This window comes from Vulpes lagopus, chromosome 21 (assembly GCF_018345385.1).
Source record: "Vulpes lagopus strain Blue_001 chromosome 21, ASM1834538v1, whole genome shotgun sequence".
In the NCBI taxonomy this organism is placed as follows: domain Eukaryota; kingdom Metazoa; phylum Chordata; class Mammalia; order Carnivora; family Canidae; genus Vulpes; species Vulpes lagopus.
Genome location: NC_054844.1, coordinates 44,618,246 through 44,637,857, shown reverse-complemented (window position 1 = coordinate 44,637,857; position 19,612 = coordinate 44,618,246). Strand labels below are relative to the sequence as shown.

Below are 19,612 nucleotides of genomic sequence, written 5' to 3'. Positions count from 1 at the left end.
CCCACTCCCGAGGCCTCTGCTACAGCCCGGCCTCTCCCGTGCTCTTTGGATGCTTGCAGGGCGGAGAGGGAAGTGCCCAGGGTGGTGGAGCCGAGGGGGGGGGGGTATGGCTACACTGAAAGGCACACGCCAGGAAGCCTTTGGGGTCCCCCAGGGCGCAGGCGGTCAGCGCTGGAGCCTGGGGGGGCACAGGGCCTCAGCCCCTCCAATGCCCAGCGCCTGCTTTCTGCTCTGGGGCCTGCAGGTGCACCGGGCCCAACGCGGCAGCCCGGCGGGTCAGAGCCGAGCTCCGAGGCCCATAGATGGCGCTCGTGGCCCAACACAGCCTCGCGGCCCCGGAAACCGAGGGGCTCCGGCTCGCGGCTTAACCCCCTCGTGCCTGGGCCCTGGGCCTGCGGGCAGCACAGGGCCCTGCCCCAGGCCCGGCCGCTCAGGGGCTCCGCGCAGGGCACGGGTCTGCCCCTGCCCCGGCGCCACAGGTTCTATCCGTAAAGCACAGCCAGCCAGCCTTTGGGGACACCTGGGGGGGCAGGACACCTGCCCCAGCAGGTTGGGAGGGCCACCCTCGCCCGGCTTCCATCTCACGGCCTCTGCCTCTTGAAACTCTGGGTCTCCGTTTCTTTTTTTATAAAAAAGATTTTATTTATTCATGAGAGAGAGAGGCAGAGACACAGGCAGAGGGAGAGGCAGGCTCCATGCGGGGACCCCGACGTGGGACTCGATCCCGGGACCCCAGGGTCACGCCCTGGGCCGAAGGCGGCGCTAAACCGCTGCGCCCCCCGGGCTGCCCACTCCTCACTGTCTTACCAGAAGCAGTCTTGGGATGTGGAGGGGCTGCCACGATGAATAACTGGAGGTGGCTGCCAAGCAAGCGGCAGCGGGGTAGGGCGGGCAAGAGGGCGGTCCCAGGCATGGGGAGGCTCCTTGGGTTTTTAAGCAATAGGATGAAAACACCGTGTGGTCCCCCCCCCCAATTTTTGTTGGGCAGCATACAAATGCATAGATCTATGAAGACAGAGGAGCCTGAGGGGACAGTCAGTTCTCGAAGCCTGGGACACTCTTACTCCAGACATTCCAGAGGAAGAAGCAGAGGCACGGGGATAGGTGTGCACAGAGCGAGACGGAGGCGCAGACACAGAGAGCGAGCTATACGGGAGAGTGCGGAGGGGCCCCTGGGTGGGCCAGTCAGCTAAGCCTCGGACCCTTCATTTCAGCGCAGGTCTCGATCTCAGGGTCGTGAGTTCAAGCCCCGTGTTGGGCTTCACACTGATAGTAAAGCCTACTTAAAAAACGAGTGGGAAATATCAGAAAGGGAGACAGAACATGAGAGACTCCTAACTCTGGGGAACGAACTAGGGGTGGAAGAGAGGGAGGAGGGAGGGAGGTGGGTGGGGGTTGGGGGTGACTAGGTGATGGGGGCACTGAGGTGGGCACTTGATGGGATGAGCACTGGGTGTTATACTATATGTTGGCAAATTGAACACCAATAAAAAATAAACTAAAAGAAAAAAAAAACAAAACAAATCAGGGCAGCCGGGGTGGCTCAGTGGTTTAGCGCCACCTTCAGCCCAGGGCGTGACCCCAGGGTCCTGGGATCGAGTCCCTGCATTGGGCTCCCTGCTTGGAGCCTGCTTCTCCCTCTGCCTGCGTCTCTGCCTCTCTCTGTGTCTCCCATGAATGAATAAGTAAATAAAATCTTTTTAAAAAAACAAAGCCCCCCAAAATGAGAGAGTAGGAATAGAGATACATTCACATAGAGAGAGGCAAAGACCCAGAAAGGGAAAGAATCTGGCACAAACACAAGCTCAGGAAATAGCCGACTTTGTGAGGTGGATGATTAACTCTGTTTCCCAAGTCTGACAAAGGTGGGGGTGGTTTCTCACCTTTGGTGTCAGGGGGTCGCTGCTTACAGTTCCCTGAAGCTCATGCTGCTTTTGTCTGTGTGTGGGGAGCAGGGGAAGCTGGGGAAGGGGGTAGCATCCTTGCTCTCTCACCTTTTCCTGTTCACCTGTTCACCCGTTACCACCTGTAGGGAGCCCCTGATTCCTGATCTCAGGCATGGCTGTGCTGAGGTGTGCAGGGGGTGGGAGGAATCCAAAGGCAATTAGCCTTATGGGGTCTGCGGTGTAATGAAAACCTGAGAGGTAGGACACAGAAATAGACCGAGATGCGGGACAAGAACAAAATCAGCAGTGGGACGGCTCTGGACTTTGTTCTGACCTGGGGAGGTAGGAGGGTGCAGCCATGGGACTAGGAATGTTGGAGGGAGGTGTTGCGGACAGAGGATTGGAGGGGAAGGATGGGGAGGGATGGGAGGCTATGGGCTAGGTAGGGCGAGGTAGGCTGAACCGCGGTGGGGGGGGGAGCAGTCAAGTGGGAGAGGCAGGGATGGAGACATAAGCTGGGGCAGTGGCGGGAGACGCAACAGTCTTCAAGCATCACTAAAGAGTTGTTGGGGGATCCCAGAAGTGCCCCTGGGGATGTTCTAGACACATGCTTGGGGGGCTGCCAAGGAGAGGTCTCCTGTCCGTGGGGCAGCAGGACCACAAACGGGTCTCTAACCATTGGTAAAGCCCTCAGGTGCGCTTCGAGGCGGGGCTGGTTAAAGTCTCTCTCTCTCTCTTTTTTTTTTTTTTAAGATTTTATTTATTTATTCATGATAGAGACAGAGAGAGAAGCAGAGACCCAGGCAGAGAGAGAAGCAGGCTCCGTGCAGCGAGCCCGGCGCAGGACTCGATCCCAGGACTCGGGGTCACGCCCTGGGCCAAAGGCAGGCGCCAAACCGCTGAGCCACCCGGGGATCCCCGGTTAAAGTCTCTCTCTCTCTCTTTTTTTTTTCTCGGTTAAAGTCTCTGGATTCGCGGTCCCGTTGGCTACAGTCTTGATGCACTTTTGGAAGGGCCTTGCCTTCCAGGGCTGGAAGCCAGGGCCTCCGGGCCTTCCTGGGCCTGCGCTCTCTTAGGCTGCCCGGCTTCCGGCCGCGACGTAGCGGATGAACTACAATCCCCAGAGTCACTCAGGCCTCGTGCAGCACGCCTTCCGGGGATGGGAGTGTTTCCGGCGGAAGTGGCCGCGGCCGCGCCAATCGCCTTCGCCAAACAAAGCCGACTACGACTCCCAGTGTCCTCCGCGCCCGGGGGCGGGGAAGGGGACCGGAAGCCGGATGGAGAGCGGAACCTGGTGAGGAAGTGGCAGCCGGAGGGCCTGGGGTCCCGGGGGCGGCGTCGCGCTTCGGCGCCGCTTGCTGCCTCGCGGGCCTGGCGGCGGCGGAGGGGGCGCCGCGGAGGGGCCTTCCCGGCGGGCGAGCCACGGCGTGGGCAGCCCCGCCCCGGTGCCCCGCGTCGCGCTCCGGCCCTGCGCGCTGGCGACGCCCCCCGCACGGACCTCGTGTCGGCGTTCAAGGCTCCGGGCCTCGCGCGCCGCGCCGGGGCTTCAGGCTCCTCCGGTTCCCGCCGGGGCCCCGTGCGCCTGGCCTGTGCCGTTCGTCCTGGGCTTCTCGCCGGTCCGGAGGCGCCTGCGGTGCCGACCATGGAACAGACCCGTTGAAAAAAACAAAAAACCAGACCAGGTAACAGTTGGTTGTAGGTGGACGGAACTTGTGATTTTCGTTCTATAGAGAGCAGAGGTAAAGGTTTGGCGGGAGAGGAAGGCAGAGATGAAAGCAGGATTAGAAGTGGATTCAGGGGGATCCCTGGGTGGCACAGCGGTTTGGCGCCTGCCTTTGGCCCAGGGCGCGACCCTGGAGACCCGGGATCGAATCCCACGTCGGGCTCCCTGCATGGAGCCTGCTTCTCCCTCTGCCTGTGTCTCTGCCTCTCTGTGTGTGTGACTATCATAAATAAATAAAAATTAAAAAAAAATGGATTCAGGGGCCGCCCGGACTGCGTCTCTCGCTCTCAGGGGGGCCCTGGAACCCGAGCCCCACAACAGCCTTGCTGTCTGCAGCACAGGTCGCTAAAGGTCAAAGGCGGGCTCAGCCTAGGACGACAGCAATCCCAGAGCTGGGGCAGCCCGGGCACCGATCTTGGCACTCGCCGGGTGAGGCACAGCGGCCAAGACCTGGGAGTCCTCCAGGCCCCTTCTTGGCCCCTGGGAGTCCTCGAGGCCCCTTCTCAGCCCTTGCGGGAGCCCCGGCGGCTCTGGTTTGCCATCTGGACAGAGCAGCAGACTTTGCACATCAGCCCCGAGAAGGCTTTCCTAAGACCGGCCCTGACGTTTTTTTTCTCTCCCACTTCCCCTAGGTTGGGATCCGAGAATGGGTTGATGGCTCAAGCTCTTCCGTGCACACGAGGGTCCCGCCTGGGAGAAGATCCCCGCCCTAGGGGAGGCCCAGACACGATGGAGATCCACCCAGAGCCCGGGAAACCCTCAGACGACCAGAGTGCCAAGTGGGCAGCTGAGCCTTGAGTGAGCTCGGGCTCTAGAGGCGCAGAGGAGTGCGTCAGGAAGGACTCCTTGGCAGAAGGTACTGTTTGTTTTATTTTTTTAATGATTTTATTTATTTAAAGATTTTATTTATTTGTTTATTTATGAGAGACACACAGAGAGAGGCAGAGACACAAGCAGAGGGAGAAGGAGGCTCCACGCAGGGAGCCTGATGCAGGACTCGATCCCAGGACCCCGGGGTCACGCCCTGGGCTGAAGGCAGACGCTCAACCGCTGAGCCACTCAGGCGCCTCGGTAGAAGGTGGTGGTTTTATTTATTTTATTTTTTTAATTTTTATTTATTTATGATAGTCATCACAGAGAGAGACAGAGGCAGAGACACAGGCAGAGGGAGAAGCAGGCTCCATGCACCGGGAGCCCGACGTGGGATTCGATCCCTGGTCTCCACGTTTGCGCCCTGGGCCAAAGGCAGGCGCTAAACCGCTGCGCCACCCAGGCATCCCTAGAAGGTGGTTTTAAACAGGACTGGAAAAGGTAGGATGGACAGAGTGAGCAGGTGTTTGTTGGCTCCCTAATAAAAGGTACGACCTTGAAGATACAAAGGGAAGTTGAACAGGCTTCTGATCTGTCAAGTCGAGGCAGGGAGGCAAGGTGTGAATCGAGGAAGGTGACGCGTGGTGGTGTTCAGCCTGCATCAACCATGAGGATCACCTGAGGTCTCACAGCAGACCCACTCACGCGTGCGGTGGGGCTGGGACGCCGTGGCACATGCCACCGTGTCCTAAGGGGGAAGGCGTTCCCCGTGGGATCATTGGAGCTGCGTCTCCAAGGGTGGGCATGGCTTGGGTGTACGGAGAGGCGGGGGAGTCACAGTCCCGGTTGACTCCAGGAATGTGTTTGGTTGGGTTTGAAGAAATGGCAGGTGCCAGGTTTGGGGACTTGGAGTAGGAAAGGCATTTTGAAAGCGTGAGTGGAATGCTCAGGCTGGAACACTGGGTTTGGCCGGGAGTTGTGAGGAGGAGGACTGGAAGGCATGGTCTGCGTAGACGATACAGCGTGCTGGAGTGCTCCCTCTGCCTCCTCCCCCCTCTTCTCTCTCCTGCTTCTCTACTCCCCCCAACCCCCACTTGCATGTAACATCTCATTCCATTCCTCACGTTACTATTATTGAGTGGATATTATTATTTAAAGATTTTATTTATTCACGAGAGACAGAGGCAGAGACACAGGCAGAGGGAGAAGCAGGCTCCACACGGGGAGTCCGATGCGGGACTCGATCCCGAGTCTCCAGGATCAGGCCCTGGGCTGAAGGCGGCGCTAAACTGCTGAGCCAGCCCCCAGCCTGGGCTGCCCTTGAGTGGATATATTCCTAGTATTTAGATGAGAAAACCTGAGGCTCTGGCCACGGTTACATAGCTTGTAAGGGGCTGTCCTAAGTCTGGTAATCATCCTGCTGGCTGCTGAGAACTCTTGCATGTGGGCAAGAAGCTGGGCTGGGCCCGAGGGGTTGTTGGAAGAGCAGGGCGGCTGACTGAACCGCCTCGGGCAGGATGAGGAGAGTGGTTCAGAGCCTAGCCTTGAGTTGGGTAGTTTGGGTTCAAATCCCAGCTTCATTACTTGCTAACTGCGTGACCCTGGGCAAGTTGCTTGATCTTTCTAAGCCTCAGTCTTCTCACCTGTAACATGGGAGCAATAATCCTTGCCTCATGGGGTTGTTACGAGGATCAATGAGGTGTAGCTGGCACAGAGCAGTTGCTCACCACCTGGAAGCAATTGTAATTAGCCTTCTGTAATTAGTCTCTGGGCTCTGGCTGTGCACCTGCATCTCATTCTTCAGCACATTGGTTTCCAGGACACAGCCCGTCCTGGCCGAGCTTGTTTCATTAAGGATGACATTAGAGTGCTGAGAGTTTGCCACCAGTAAATGTGTATTGAAAACCTCCCATGTGCTTGCCATGGCCTTGGAACTAGTGACTTAACGCCTGATGGAAAGGAGGTTTGTAGTGGGGGCTGGTCGGCCGTTCTCACCAGGTGACATAAAAGGAGGAGGGACACTTGAGGAAGCACGAAGTGGAAGTGCCCTTCACTAGCGAGAACTGAGATGAGCGCAGCCCAACCTAGAGGGTGGAGGGTGACTGATGGTCTCCTCTGAGCCCAGGAGAGGGTAGCCCTGGCCAGCCTGGATCCCTCTCACTCTACAGCTGAGGGCTGATGGAGCCTCTGTCCATCTCTTTTCCAGGTGACAGTCACGTGGCTGTGCCCTAGGCTTATCCAGTGGGGCCCTTCCATGAACCTGCAGGTGCCCTGATGGAGCCCCAGCCTTGCCTTCGAAGCTTGGCAGAGGGCTTCCTGGCGGAGGAGCTGCGGCTCAATAATGAACTGAGCCAACTGCAATTCTCAGAGCCTGTGGGCATCATCTACAATCCTTTGGAGTATGCGTGGGAGCCACACCACAGCTACGTGACCCGCTACTGCCGGGGCCCCAAGGAAGTGCTCTTCCTGGGCATGAACCCCGGGCCCTTTGGCATGGCTCAGACTGGGGTAAAGGGCTTGGCTTCCCCTGGTGGGTGGAGTGGGAGGCTCCCGGGTGGGTGTGGGCTGTGTGCTGCGGGGAGGAGCATGTGCATGCCTGTGGACGTGTTTGGGTACCGGCCCCCTGGTCCCCCCCCCCATACACATGCTGGCTCCTGCGGTCGCAGACACTCTCCTGGCCTTGCCGCCCATAGCTAACCGAGCACATTAACGGTAGTTCCGTTTCCCCTGTGAGCTGTTCTCTAATTGCCTCTGCGAGCTTTTCCTTCCACCAGCCCCATCCTTACCTTGCCTTGCCGGATCTGCTCTGCCTAGAGTGTGGTTGGGGTCGGGAGAGGGACCAGGAGTACTGGGTCCTCAGGGGGCTGGTTGACAGGCGAGGCCTTCAGCCCACCCGCTTCTGTTTCTTAGCTGAGGAGGGGTTCAAAACAGCGGGCTCTGAGGCCTGCCTGCTTCCCTTTCAGATGGCAGGATGAGTGAATGCCCTCAGTGGGGATGCTGGGCCATGGGGGAGGGGGAGAGGCTTCAGGGCAAGAGGCTCAATCGCTTTTATTGACCCCAACTGGGGGATGAAAGGTGATCAATGATGATCGATGGAAGTGACGGCCTGAGGCTCGGGGCTGAGAGGGCACCCAGAGAGCAGTGGTCAGTCCTGTCCTTGTGGCTCCCCTAACCCCGGCTGTCTGTCCCCAGTACTACGCATCACAGCCTGTGTAGGGCTGGATATTCCCATGTACCCTCTGTACTTGGTCCCAAAGGCAAATGGGGGTAGAAGCAGCAAATAGATCCTCTGCACCACAGTCCACAATGAAAAATTGGAGAAAGATGGGCAGGATCAAACCAGAGGGCCAGAATCTTTGTCTCAGGTCTTTGGGTGAAGGGGTTGGGGGTGGGGTGTCCAGGCTGGATCTTCACAGAGGGTATAGAGGGCTCAGCGGGTCCAGAACGCAGGCGACACGTCTCCAGACTGAAACCCTCCTGTCTCTCCTTCCCGGCAGGTGCCCTTCGGGGAAGTGAACGTAGTCCGGGACTGGTTGGGCATTGGGGGGACTGTGTCGACCCCGGCCCAAGAGCACCCGAAGCGCCCAGTGCTGGGACTGGAGTGCCCTCAGTCAGAGGTGAGCGGTGCCCGGTTCTGGGGCTTTTTCCAGAACCTCTGTGGACAGCCCGAGGTCTTCTTCCGTCACTGTTTTGTCCACAATCTATGTCCTCTGCTCTTCTTGGACCCCAACGGGCGCAACCTCACCCCGGCCGAGCTGCCGGCCAAGCAGCGAGAGCAGCTTCTTAGGGTCTGTGACGCGGCGCTCTTCCGGCAGGTGCAGCTGCTGGAGGTGCGGCTGGTGGTGGGCGTGGGGCGGCTGGCGGAGCAGCGGGCGCGGAGGGCGCTGGCCGGCCTGCTGCCCGAGGTCAGGGTGGAGTGGCTCCTGCACCCCTCCCCCCGGAGCCCGCAGGCCAACAGGGGCTGGGAGGCAGCAGCCAAGGACAGACTGAGCGAGCTGGGGCTGCTGCCGCTGCTCACGAGGTGAGGGCCCCTGCGGCCCCACGTCACCCGGGAGCCGGCAGAGGACCGCAGGCCCCGGGCCGGAGCAGCCAGGCCCCTGGGCTCCCCGCTTGCTGGGACCTGCCGCCGCAGGTTTGACACTACTGCTTGCTCCCCCTTCCTTTGAGCATTGTTGCCTCTGGTCCTGTGGTAAGAGCGGCACGGGACTTGGCATCTGCTCCCCTCACCGGTTCCTCGGGTGCCTCTGGTCGGTGACGGTGGCCTGAACAGTGACCTGTGGAGCTGTCTCTGCTGTGATGGAGATCCTGCCAGGACCCCCACCCGTCCTCACAGAACAGCCTCCTTCAAGCTGAGCCTTTTCCTCCGAGGGGCCGGAACAAAGCGAAAGACACGGATGCGAAGAGCGAACTTCTTACGGGAGACTGAGGCTGGATCAGAGGAAGAATTCAGCGTGGCGGGCGGACACGGACCAGAAGACCTGGATTTTCATCTCGGCTTTGAGACTTTATAACTTTGGACAAACTGAGGAACCTCTCCAAGCTCTCAGGATCCTCATCTGTAAGACATCCCCGCTCCGTGGCGTTGGTGGGGATTAAGTGAGAAAACACTTGGAAGTGCCTTGGCGCTGTGCCTGGTGGGTGGGTGCTGCTTACACCTCTTGCTTTCTTGCCCCTTGGTGGGGGCATCACTACACTGCACTACAGAGGGCGCCCCCCCCCCCCAAGCCCTTGCTGGGTGAGGGGCAGATCCTCCCCCTGCCAGGGGTGGACCAATAACTGAAAAACCCAGCCTCTGGTTTTTCAGCCCAAGCATTAAAAACTCCTCAACCTGGGCAGCTGGGTGGCTTGGTTCAGCGGCTGCCTTTAGCTCAGGTCGTGATCTTGGGCTCCCCACTCAATGGGGAGCCTGCTTCTCCTTCCTTTGCCCCTGTCTCTGCTCTCTCTCTCTCTCTCTCTCTCTCTCTCGCATAAATAAATAAAATCTTTAAAAGAAAAAACCCAGTTCCTAAACCCTTTTGTGTTGTCCTTTTCCCCCCTCCTGCATGTCTGGGATGGAAGTGGTAGTTTAGTTTTTCCCTTCTCTTACCTCTACACTGTGTGCTGTGCAAAGAGTTCCCCTGGGTATCTGGGGAGATGACGTAAACAGGCCTCTGATTGTTTTACCAGAGCCTAAGGGGCTCCGTGGGTCTGTCTGCTACTGGGGCCCTGTGGGGAGCAGGTGATGGGTGGATGGAGCATGCGGTCTCCACCTAACTCATTTCTTAGGTCTGCCGGATGACTGGTTGGCGTGCCCTAAAACGGGGCTGGGAAGGTGAAGCAAACTGGTAATGGAGTGGGTCTTGGGACCCTCGTAATGAGGAACACATGGTTGGACTCCAGCTCCCGAGACAAGTCATCTTCAGCTTTCAGAATTCATAAGACTTTTAGTATAGGGGCGCCTGGCTGGCTCAGAGGAGCACGAGACTGTAGATCTTGGGGTTTTGAGCTGGAGCCCCATGTTGGGTGTAGAAAAATATAAAAAGACTTTTCTTAGTGTAAGTGTCCCCCATTTGTATAATAAAGGACTTGACTGGCTTTTGTCCTTGGTTCTTGGGAGGGAGTCTCTAAACTCTTGGAATTTCCCAAGTGATAGGAGTGTCTTTGTCATTCACGGCAGGGGTGGGGGCCAGACCACACACCTGAGTGTGCTGACATTGGCTCTGGATGAGGACTAGGACGACGCCAGAAGAGGCCAACCATTTGATGAGTGGGTTGGGGCTCTGAGCCAGGTGGTATCAGCCTGAAGTGGGTGGGGTGGGGGAGGCAGGAGATTGAATTCCCCCATGTGGTCAGTGGTTTCAGTTGATAATACGCAATGAGAAACCCTAATGAAAATTGGACACGCAGCCAGCCAGCGTGCATCTGTTGGGGCAGCCCGGGGGCTCAGCGGTTTAGCACCACCTTCGGCCTGGGGCGTGATCCTGGAGTCCCGGATCGAGTCCCACGTGGGGCTCCCTGCATGGAGCCTGCTTCTCCCTCTGCCCGTGTCTCTGCCTCTCTCTGTGTCTCTTATGAATAAATAAAATCTTAATAAAAAAAAAAAGACTCGCTTCAGTGAGCCTGTCGAACACGGACACAATGGCTGCAACAGCAGGGTGCTGTGTCCTTCCGGGACGATACTAGAAGCTGGGTTTGGAGCCCCTGCCCCTCGTATGTCTCGCTGGTCCTGGTTTGCATCCTGTGTGATGAGGCTGTGGTTCTAAGCGCGGAGTTCTGGGGGTCATTCTAGTGAATTGCTGAACCTGAAGCGGTCATGGGAACCCCTGAATTCATAGCCAGTTGGAAGCACAGGTGGCCTGGGGACCCCTGAACTTGTAGCTGGCATCTGAAGTGGGAGCAGTCCTGTTGGGGACTGTGCCCTTAAACCTGCTTGGCAACTTTGCACCCCCACATGCCTTAGACCTCTTTCCTCCTGCTGCAGGGCTGTGGTGCTGAGCAGTCACCGCCGGTGCCCAGGGCACTAGGTTACACACCGAAGTAAGTGCACAGAGATAAAAGCCGTCGCTCCCCCCTGCGTTTAGCTGAGGTAGAGAAAGCTCCCCGGAGGAGGTGGCACTGCAGGTGGCCGTAGACACCAGGAGCTTTGGAGAGCATCGTTATGGTCAAGGGGTGGCAAGTAGATTAGCACTGACTGCCCAGTTGGGAGAAAAAGCCAGGAGGTACGCTGGAGCCATCTTGCGAAGGATCTTAAATGCTAGACTCATCCTCGAGAATCTGAAGTCCAGTGGGGAAAGTGAGATGCACAGAACACACGCGTTTAAAACACCCAGCGATGGGACGCCTGGGTGGCTCAGTGGTTGAGCGCCTGCCTTTGGCTCAGGGCGTGATCCTGGAGACCCGGGATCGAGTCCCACGTCGGGCTCCCTGCATGGAGCCTGCTTCTCCCTCTGCCTGTGTCTCTGCCTCTCTCTCTGTGTCTCTCATGAATAAATAAATAAAATACTTTAAAAAAAAAAAAAAACAACACCCAGCGATGAACAAGTCGAAATGACAGGTGTTGGCGAGGATGCAGAGAAAGGGGAACCTCCTCCACTGTTGGTGGAATGCAGGCCGGTGCAGCCACTGTGGAAAACAGTGCAGGGGTTCCTCAGTTGACCCTAGAGCTGCCTACGACCCAGCAATTGCCCTGCTGGGCATTCATCCCAAAGATACAGATGTGATCCGAAGGGGCTCCTGCACCCCAATGTGTAGCAGCAATGTCCCCAGTAGCCAAGCTGTGGAAAGAGCCCACATGTCCATCAACACGTGAGTGGCTAGAGATGTGGTCTGTACATACATGTACGATGGAGTAGTACTCAGCCATAAAAAATGGAATCTTGCCATTTGCAATGACATGGATGGAACTAAAGTGTCATGTTAAGTGTCGAAATAAATCAAAGACAATTATCTTACGATCTCACTCGTGGAATTTAAGAAACAAAACAGGATCATAAGGGAAGAGAGGAAAAAGTAAAACAAGATGAAATCAGAGAGACAAACCATGAAAAACTCACAGGAGACCAACAGGGTCGCTGCGGGGGAGGTGGTGGGGGGCGCTAAGGAGGGCACGTGATGGAATGAGCACTGGGTGTTATATGAGCCTGATGAGTCACTGACCTCTACTTCTGAAACCAACATTACATTAGATATTAGTGAATTTAAATAAAAATAAATAGTGGAGGGGTAGGGCAGAGACCTTTTTTTTTAAGATTATTTATTTATTCATGAGAGACACAGAGGCAGAGACACAAGCAGAGAGAGAAGCAGGCTCCATGCAGGCAGCCCGACGTGGGACTCGATCTCGGGACCTGAGGATCACACCCCGGGCTCAGGGCAGAAGCTCAACTGCCAAGTCACCTGGGCGTCCCTCTTTTTTTTTTTTTTTTTGAGAACTTTGTTTTTATGTAAACTAGTTGACTTAAAAAAAAATCAATTGATCTTAAAAATAAATAAATGAAACACAGATCAACAGATGGGCATGAAGGGTCAGGCCCTGTAGATGGGTGCAACGGGGTCAAGGAGGGAACGGGAGGCGATTACAGGGCAGGTGACCTGGTGGGACAGTATGGTCTAGGTGAAACCCTAGGACTGGGGGTGAGAGTGGCGGGATGGGGTAGGGCCGGGCCTAGGGGCACTGGAACGGTAGTGACCGGGACGGTGGTTTGAGGACTTAGATGCCAGCAGAGCCACTGCTTCTAGTAGAGCTGTTGTCCTTAATTCTTGGGGCACGTCTTGCCAGCAAGAGGCTGCTGAGGGTGCTGCGCCTGCCTTTTCCTAAGGGCGCCGTGTTAGTCTGCCGTAGCAAAATACCACAGACTGGGGAGCTTAACCAACACATTTATTTTTATTTATTTATTTATAGATTTTATTTATTTATTCATGAGAGACACACACACACAGAGAGGCAGAGACACAGGCAGAGGGAGAAGCAGGCTCCACTCAGGGAGCCCGACAACGTGGACTCGATCCAAGGACTCCGGGATCACGTCCTGGGCGGAAGGCGGCGCCAAACCGCTGGGCCACCTGGGCTGCCCCAAGCCACACATTTATCATCTCGGGTTCTTGAGGTTGGGAGTCCCCGATGCAGATGTCAGTAGGTGCAGTTTCTCCTGAGGCCTCTCTCCTTGGCTTGGGGACAGCTGCCCTCCCACGGTGTCCTCCCATGGCCTTTCTCTGTCGCTCCTCTTACAAGGACACCAGTCATTTTGGATTAGGGTTCCACCCCTATGACCTCATTTAACCTCAATTACCTCTTTAAAGGCCACGTTGGGGGGTAGGGTTTTGACATATGAATTTGGGGGATTGGGAGACACAATTTGGCTCATAACGGGCATCTCATGCCACGGTTTTCCTGTCCCCACCAATGTGGGCCTCTAACAAAACAGGGTCCTCATGAGGGCCCTTCCTCCAGTCTGGGGGCAGAGTGCTGGCCACCTGCGGGCCACCGCTCGGCCCCGTCCGTTCTAGAGCAGGTTTTCAGGGCAAATGAGAGTCTTCAGGGAGGGGAAGCTCACAGTTTTCTACTGGGCTGAGGGAGATGGAGACTTGAACTGCTACAGAACAATACTGTGAGAAGTATTTTAAAGCCACAGTGAAGTCACTTGGGATCACCTGGAATTTTGCTGTCTGAAATAGGAGCCACTAGCCACGGGGGGCTGCTTAAGTCCATGGGGCGCCTGGGTGGCTCATTCAGTTAAGCTTCTGACTTCTGCTCTGGTCGTGATCCCGGGGTCCTGGGAAGGAGCCCCACATCTGTCTGGGCTCCCCACTCGGGGCGGAGAGTCTTCTTCTCCCTCTGCCCCTCACCCCCGTGTGTGTGTGTGTGTGTGTGTGTGTGTGCGCTCTCTCTCTCTCTCTCTCTCAAATAAAATCTTTTAAAAATTTAAGTTAATTTTTGGGCAGCCCTGGTAGTCCAGCGGTTTAGCGCCACCTTCAGCCCAGGGCGTGATCCTGGAGTCCCGGGATCGAATCCCGCGTTGGGCTCCCCGCGTGGAGCCTGCTTCTCCCTCTGCCTGAGTCTCTGCCTCTCTCTCTCTCTGTTATGAGTAAATAAATAAAATCTTTTAAAAATTTTAAGTTAATTTTGAAGTAAAATTAGAAATTCAATTCCTCAGCCTCTAGCCATCAAGTGCTTGATAGCCACACATACACCACAGATAGGGAACATCGCATCATCGCAGAAAGGCCTATTGGATAGCGCTGATCAGCAGATCAGTAGCTGACGACCCTGCCTGTGAATCAGGATTCACTCGTGGAGGTTTTAAAAAAGGCACGTGTCTGAGCTCCACTTGAAGAGCCTTTGATTTGGGAGGTCTGCAGGGCCGCCTGGTACCTATTTTTCTCTCTGTGCTACAGATGTGCAGCCAAGGTTATAAGGCAGGATTGCACTGGGTGCCTTGAAGGCAAGGAGGGGGGCCCTTAGATTCCTTTCCCCAGTATGTCACCCAACGCCTGCAGGTGTCAAGGAGTGCATGAGTCTGGCTTGGGAGACCTACCCCAAGTGCCCATCCAAGTAACACAAGTGTCCGCAGAGTTTGTTGCTTTGGTCCAGTGATGGTGATGGAAATTCTGGTTCAGAGGAGCAAAGGAGGCTTAGAAGTCCACCAGCTGCACACACACAAACGTACACACACGTATACACAGTGATAGAGGCTAAGCTGTGCGTGGGGTCGGGGTGATTCTGAGACTGAAGGATGGAGTGTGCTGAGAAGAAAAAGACTCTTCCTACTGTTTTGTTTTTCCTTACTGGAATAGAATGTTGCAAAAGAAGGGATGCCCGGGTGGCTCGGTGGCTGAGCGCCGCCTTCAGCCCAGGGTGTGATCCTGGAGGCCCCGGATCGAGTCTCACATCGGGCTCCCTGCATGGAGCCTGCTTCTCCCTCTGCCTGGGTCTCTGCCTCTCTCTCTCTCTCTCTCTTTGTGTCTCATGAATAAATAAATAAAATCTTTTAAAAAAGAAGATGCTGTAAAACAAGATTGAGTCTTGAGTTTGACCATTGTGTGGCCTTTCACATTCCTCTCTCAGTTCAACATTTATTAGTGTCCATTGTGTGCCAGTCCCCAAGCCAGGCACTGCAGGGGGTGACAGGTGAAGTAGATGATGCTTTGCCCTTACCATACACCGTCCAGTGCTGGGCGATACACGCATCCCATGATACTATAATCAAAAGGAACGCGGGTTGTGAACCACGTCTAAGCCCAGCGCCCTGGGCACACTGACCGGGGAAGTGACTAGCCCTCGGAGCGGGCGGGAGGCATGTGTGCCCGTAAGGGAGGGTGCTGGCCGCAGGGTTCCCTCACCACTCGCTGGCCTGCCACCTCCACTGAGTGGCTGTTTGTAAAAAGGGACCCCCATGGCAGATCTCTAGGATTTCTCCTCCCCAAATGCAAGGGGCTGGGAAACAGGATGGGGGGCATGGAACTGGCTCGCTGAGGGCCGGGCGTGGCCCTCTGGGAGACTCTGTTTCCATCTCTTGTTCCGTGAACCTCTGGGATGGAAAAATGCAGGAGGTTGTGTCAGGGGGTGTCCAGCGGCTAGAGCAAAAAAGACGGGAACCCCAGCCTGGGCATAGCTGGCCGAGAACACGAGTGGAACGAAGGGAATAGTGATGTGGCCCCAGCCCAGACTGAGCCTCAGCCCTTCACATGTTCTTGTGGAGGAGGGTGTGGGCCACAGCTGTTTTGTTTTCTAATATTTCCTAATGTCCCAAAGAAGGAAACAGTTTCAACGAAAGTGTGAGACACTGAGGTTAGCCGGGTGTAGACTTCCCAGCTATGGCCACCGGGTGATGCAGGGATCCACAGCTTTAGGGGAGGCTGAACTGCTTTCTCCTTGGGAGGCCTCAATGCCAGCCTGGCCGCAGCCCGAGCTTACCAGTCAAGGCTGAGCTGTAATGTATTTGGGGGACACTTTTGCTCCCTTTTTTCTCCCTCCCTGTTTTGACCCTTATTCTGTCTAAAACAAAACATAACAAAATACCTGCAATAGACTGTTCCTGCATTTCTTCTCACCCATTCTTCTCCCCCTAGATCCCATTCAAGGATCTCCGCCCGATGTCGGTCTCTGGGCCTGGCTTGCAGAGGGGGTGGCTGAGAGCCCAGAACAGTCCTTCACAGTGGCCTGTGCCAAGCCCGGTTGCCATTTCCATTTTCATTAATTGAAGCAGCTTGACCCTGATCATTGGAGGCCAGCAATTTCCTGTCTGCTGGTTGGGAGTGTGTGGAGGACACGCTCGGCAGGTCATCCTGTCCTTCCATCTACCTGGATGGTGCTAACTCCCAGTCCAGGCTGCAAAAATGGGTCCCCCGTGTTTGATAGGAGAGAAGCCCAGCCACACACTCGTGCCCAGCCTCCCCACCTGCGATCTCAAACGTTCTGTGTTTTTGGGAAGGCCTTCCTGGTGTCTGCCTTCAAGGCTACCTGTTGTAACTGTGGCTCACGTTTGTTTCTTGGTTCAGTTTTAAGAAATTTGGAGGCTGATGCAGTTGCCGGTGATGCTTTCCGCTGTGGCCTGAGAGAAGGAGGCGGCGGCAGAGGAAGGGTTTGCCTTCCAGCCCTGGAGAGACAGTGAGGAGGCTGCGGGTGCGAGGGAACGTGCTGGGCGCCCCACCTAGCTTTGAGGAAGGTCTGCGTGTCGCCCTGGGGGGTCCCCGAGTTGGCACATCTTGTCCCCGCCTGCGCCTGCGGTAGTGTCCCTCGGTGACAGCCGCCCCCAGACCCGGTAGGGTGACGGGTGGGGGTCTCGGGTGTACCCCTACACTTGGGGACTTTTGAGATCCACGGGATCTTTTTCGTCTCCGCAGTTTTTGACCCTGGGGGGCACTTGTGCACCCGGTGTGACCCCTCCCGCCGCTGTCGCCTCTGTGCGGGCGCTCCCGTGCGTCTTCGGGGGACTTGTGTCTTTCTGAGTGTCCTCTGGCTCCGTCTGGCGGGGGGAGGAGCCCGGGCGCCGGGGAGCCCGGGGGGGGGGGGGGGGGGCGCAATCTGTGGCTCGGAAAACAGATTTGCGGAGGAGGGAGCAGCCCGGGCGCGCGGAGCGTGCGGGGCGGGGGCGCGGGCCGCTCTGGCCCCCAGCTCCTCCGCAATCCAATTAAATAACATTTAAATGCATAACCAGCCCGCGCGGCGACGAGGCTGGAGATGGGAGCGGGCGGCGGCGGCGGGCGGCGTTTTGTGGAGCTCAGCGATTCCGCCGCAATTTCCCCGCTCGGCGCCTTTTACGAGCCGCCGCCGCCCGCCCCCCGCGCCGCCTCCGCCGTCCCGCGCCCTCCCCGCGCCCGCCCGGCTCCATCCGGCTCCATCCCCGCGCCCTCCCCCCTCTCCATCCCTGCTCCATGCCCCTCTCCATCCCCCCCTCCATCCCCCTCTCCATCCCTGCTCCATCCCTGCTCCATCCCCCTCTCCATCCCCCCTCTCCATCCCTGCTCCATCCCCCCCCTCCATCCCTGCTCCATCCCTGCTCCATCCCCATGCCATCCCCTGCTCAGTCCCTGCGCCATCCCCCTCTCCATCCCTGCACCGTCCCCCTCTCCATCCCCACTCTGTCCCCCTGCCTTCCCCCTCTCCATCCCCCTCTCCATCCCCCTCTCCATCCCTGCTCCATCCCCATGCCATCCCCTGCTCAGTCCCTGCACCATCCCCCTCTCCATCCCCGCTCAGTCCCCACTCAGTCCCCGCTCAGTCCCCCACGCCCTCCCCGCTCCATCTCCACTTGGTCCCCATGCCATCCCAGCTCTATCCTGCCCCACTCCATCCTCGCTGAGTCCCCGCTTGGTCCCCACACCGTCCCCACTCCATCCCTGCTCCATTCCCCCCCTCCTGTCCCCACTGCCTCCTGCTCCAGCCACTCCCCTGCGCACTGTGTGCCTCCCTTTCTATGGTGGCTGTGGGTCACCCTCCTGGGGCACCTCTGACTCCCACCCACACTCAGCCTCCAGCAGGCCAGCTGGGCTCTCCGGGCAGAGGCTCTGTTGCTCCTCAAGTCCCCTTTTGCTTCCCCAGTTCTGCCTCTGACCCTGACCCCTGTTGGCCGGTGTGGGGGTCACCAGCCTCTGGGCTCTGTTCCTTCACCTCCAGCCTCTGCAGCCCGAAGACCCCAGGACTCAGGCCTGCGGCTGGCCCCCCACCCTGGCCCCCACCCCCACCCCCACTATGGCCTCAGCCTCCAGCCTCCTAATGGGGTGGAGGACAGGGAGCACCAGGAGGAGCAGAGGAGGGAAGGGGAGCTGCAGGGGCCTTGTGGGGCCGGCTGACTGCAGGATGGTGGAAAGAGGTAGTGGTGAGTGACTGAGCAGGAGCGACCGTCCCACCCTGGGAGAGGCCACCAAGACTGCCACATGTGGCCTCAGGAGGCCCCAGAGTCCTGGAGGAAGAGGAGGTCATCACGGCTTGCGGCTCCTCCGAGGATCCCTTGGGCCGTGGGGTCCTCCTGAGGACCCGAGCCGCAGGTCCCCTCTAGGGAGGCACACAGAGCGGCCATAAGAGCCGTCTTGTCTTGTCTCCTCTTCCTCTCCACTCCCTCTCGTCCCGCTCAGGCCTCAGCATATGGAGCCTGCCATTTACCAGATGCTACGTTCCCCCGTGGATTTCTGGGAGAGGAGGGTTCCTGACAGGAGGAGCTGCAAGGGCGAAGGCCCTGAGGAGAGCGCGTCTGGCCTGTCGAGGAACAGTGATGGGGCTGGTGCACGGGAGCAGGGAGCTGAGGGAGACTAGGTGATGGTAAGGGGGCCAGACGGCGGGGACTAGTGGGTCACAGCGAGGCCTGCGACTTAGCTTTCACACTGAGGAAGATGGGAGTCGCTGCAGGGTTTTGAGCAGGGGTGTGATGTGATCTACCGTGTATTTCTACAGAAAATTCTTTTTTAAAAAAAAATATTTATTTATTCATGAGAGACACACAGAGGCAGAGACATAGGCAGAGGGAGAAGCAGGCTCCATGCAGGGAGCCTGATGTGGGACTCGACTCGATCCCGGGACCCCGGGGTCATGCCCTGGGCTGAAGGCAGACGCCCACCCACTGAGCCCCCCAGGTGCTCCTCTACAGAAAATTCTTACTGCTCTGAGACTGGGTTGAACAACCAAGAGCAGGAGCAGGGAGGCCTGTTAGGAACCTACTGCTAGGGCAGGCCCAGTGGCACTGCGGTTTAGCACCGCCTGCAGCCCGAGGTGTGATCCTGGAGACCAGGGGTTGAGTCCCACATCAAGTTCCCTGCATGGAGCCTGCTTCTCCCTCTTCCTGTGTCTCTGCCTCTCTCTCTCTCTCTCTCTCTGTGTGTCTCTATGAATAAATAAAATCTTAAAAAAAAAAAAAAGGAACCTACTGCTGCACCAGGTCAGAGATGAGGGTGGCAGGAGCCACCGACGTGGCAGTGGAGGTGACAACTACTCACATTCTGGTTACACTTGGCAGAGAGAGCCCGACAATTTGCTGATGGGCCAGATGGGGGGTGTGAGAGAGAGAACGGGGTCAGGGTGAGCCCCAGGGATTTGGCCTGCATGGCCCAAAGCGTGGAGTCCCCACCACGAACTGACGTGCAGACAAGATCAGGGGGAGCGGTTTCAGGAGGGGCCAGGGTGGGCATGCGAGGTCAGAGATGCCCGTAGGCAGCCCGGGTGGAGGTGTCTGGTAGGCAGATGGGTGCACAGGGCTGCAGTTCCACAGTAAGGTTAGGCTGC

General features: G+C 57.3%; 1 protein-coding gene across 2 annotated transcripts; it reads left to right on the top strand.

Annotated features, from left to right (window-relative positions):
• Window positions 1–3,143: 3,143 nt before the first annotated feature.
• On the top strand, window positions 3,144–10,459 carry SMUG1 (single-strand-selective monofunctional uracil-DNA glycosylase 1). 2 transcript variants are annotated; one of them, XM_041736646.1, is made up of 5 exons: window positions 3,144–3,568; window positions 4,242–4,465; window positions 4,738–4,920; window positions 6,626–6,927; window positions 7,917–10,459. In XM_041736646.1, the coding sequence occupies exons 4-5, from the start codon at window positions 6,694–6,696 to the stop codon at window positions 8,442–8,444; spliced, it is 762 nt and encodes a 253-aa protein (XP_041592580.1). In that variant the 5' UTR covers window positions 3,144–3,568; window positions 4,242–4,465; window positions 4,738–4,920; window positions 6,626–6,693; the 3' UTR covers window positions 8,445–10,459. The 2 variants fall into 2 exon arrangements, with proteins under 2 accessions (XP_041592580.1, XP_041592579.1); XM_041736645.1 differs by lacking the exon at window positions 4,738–4,920 and having other exon boundaries at window positions 3,145–3,568.
• Window positions 10,460–19,612: the final 9,153 nt, after the last annotated feature.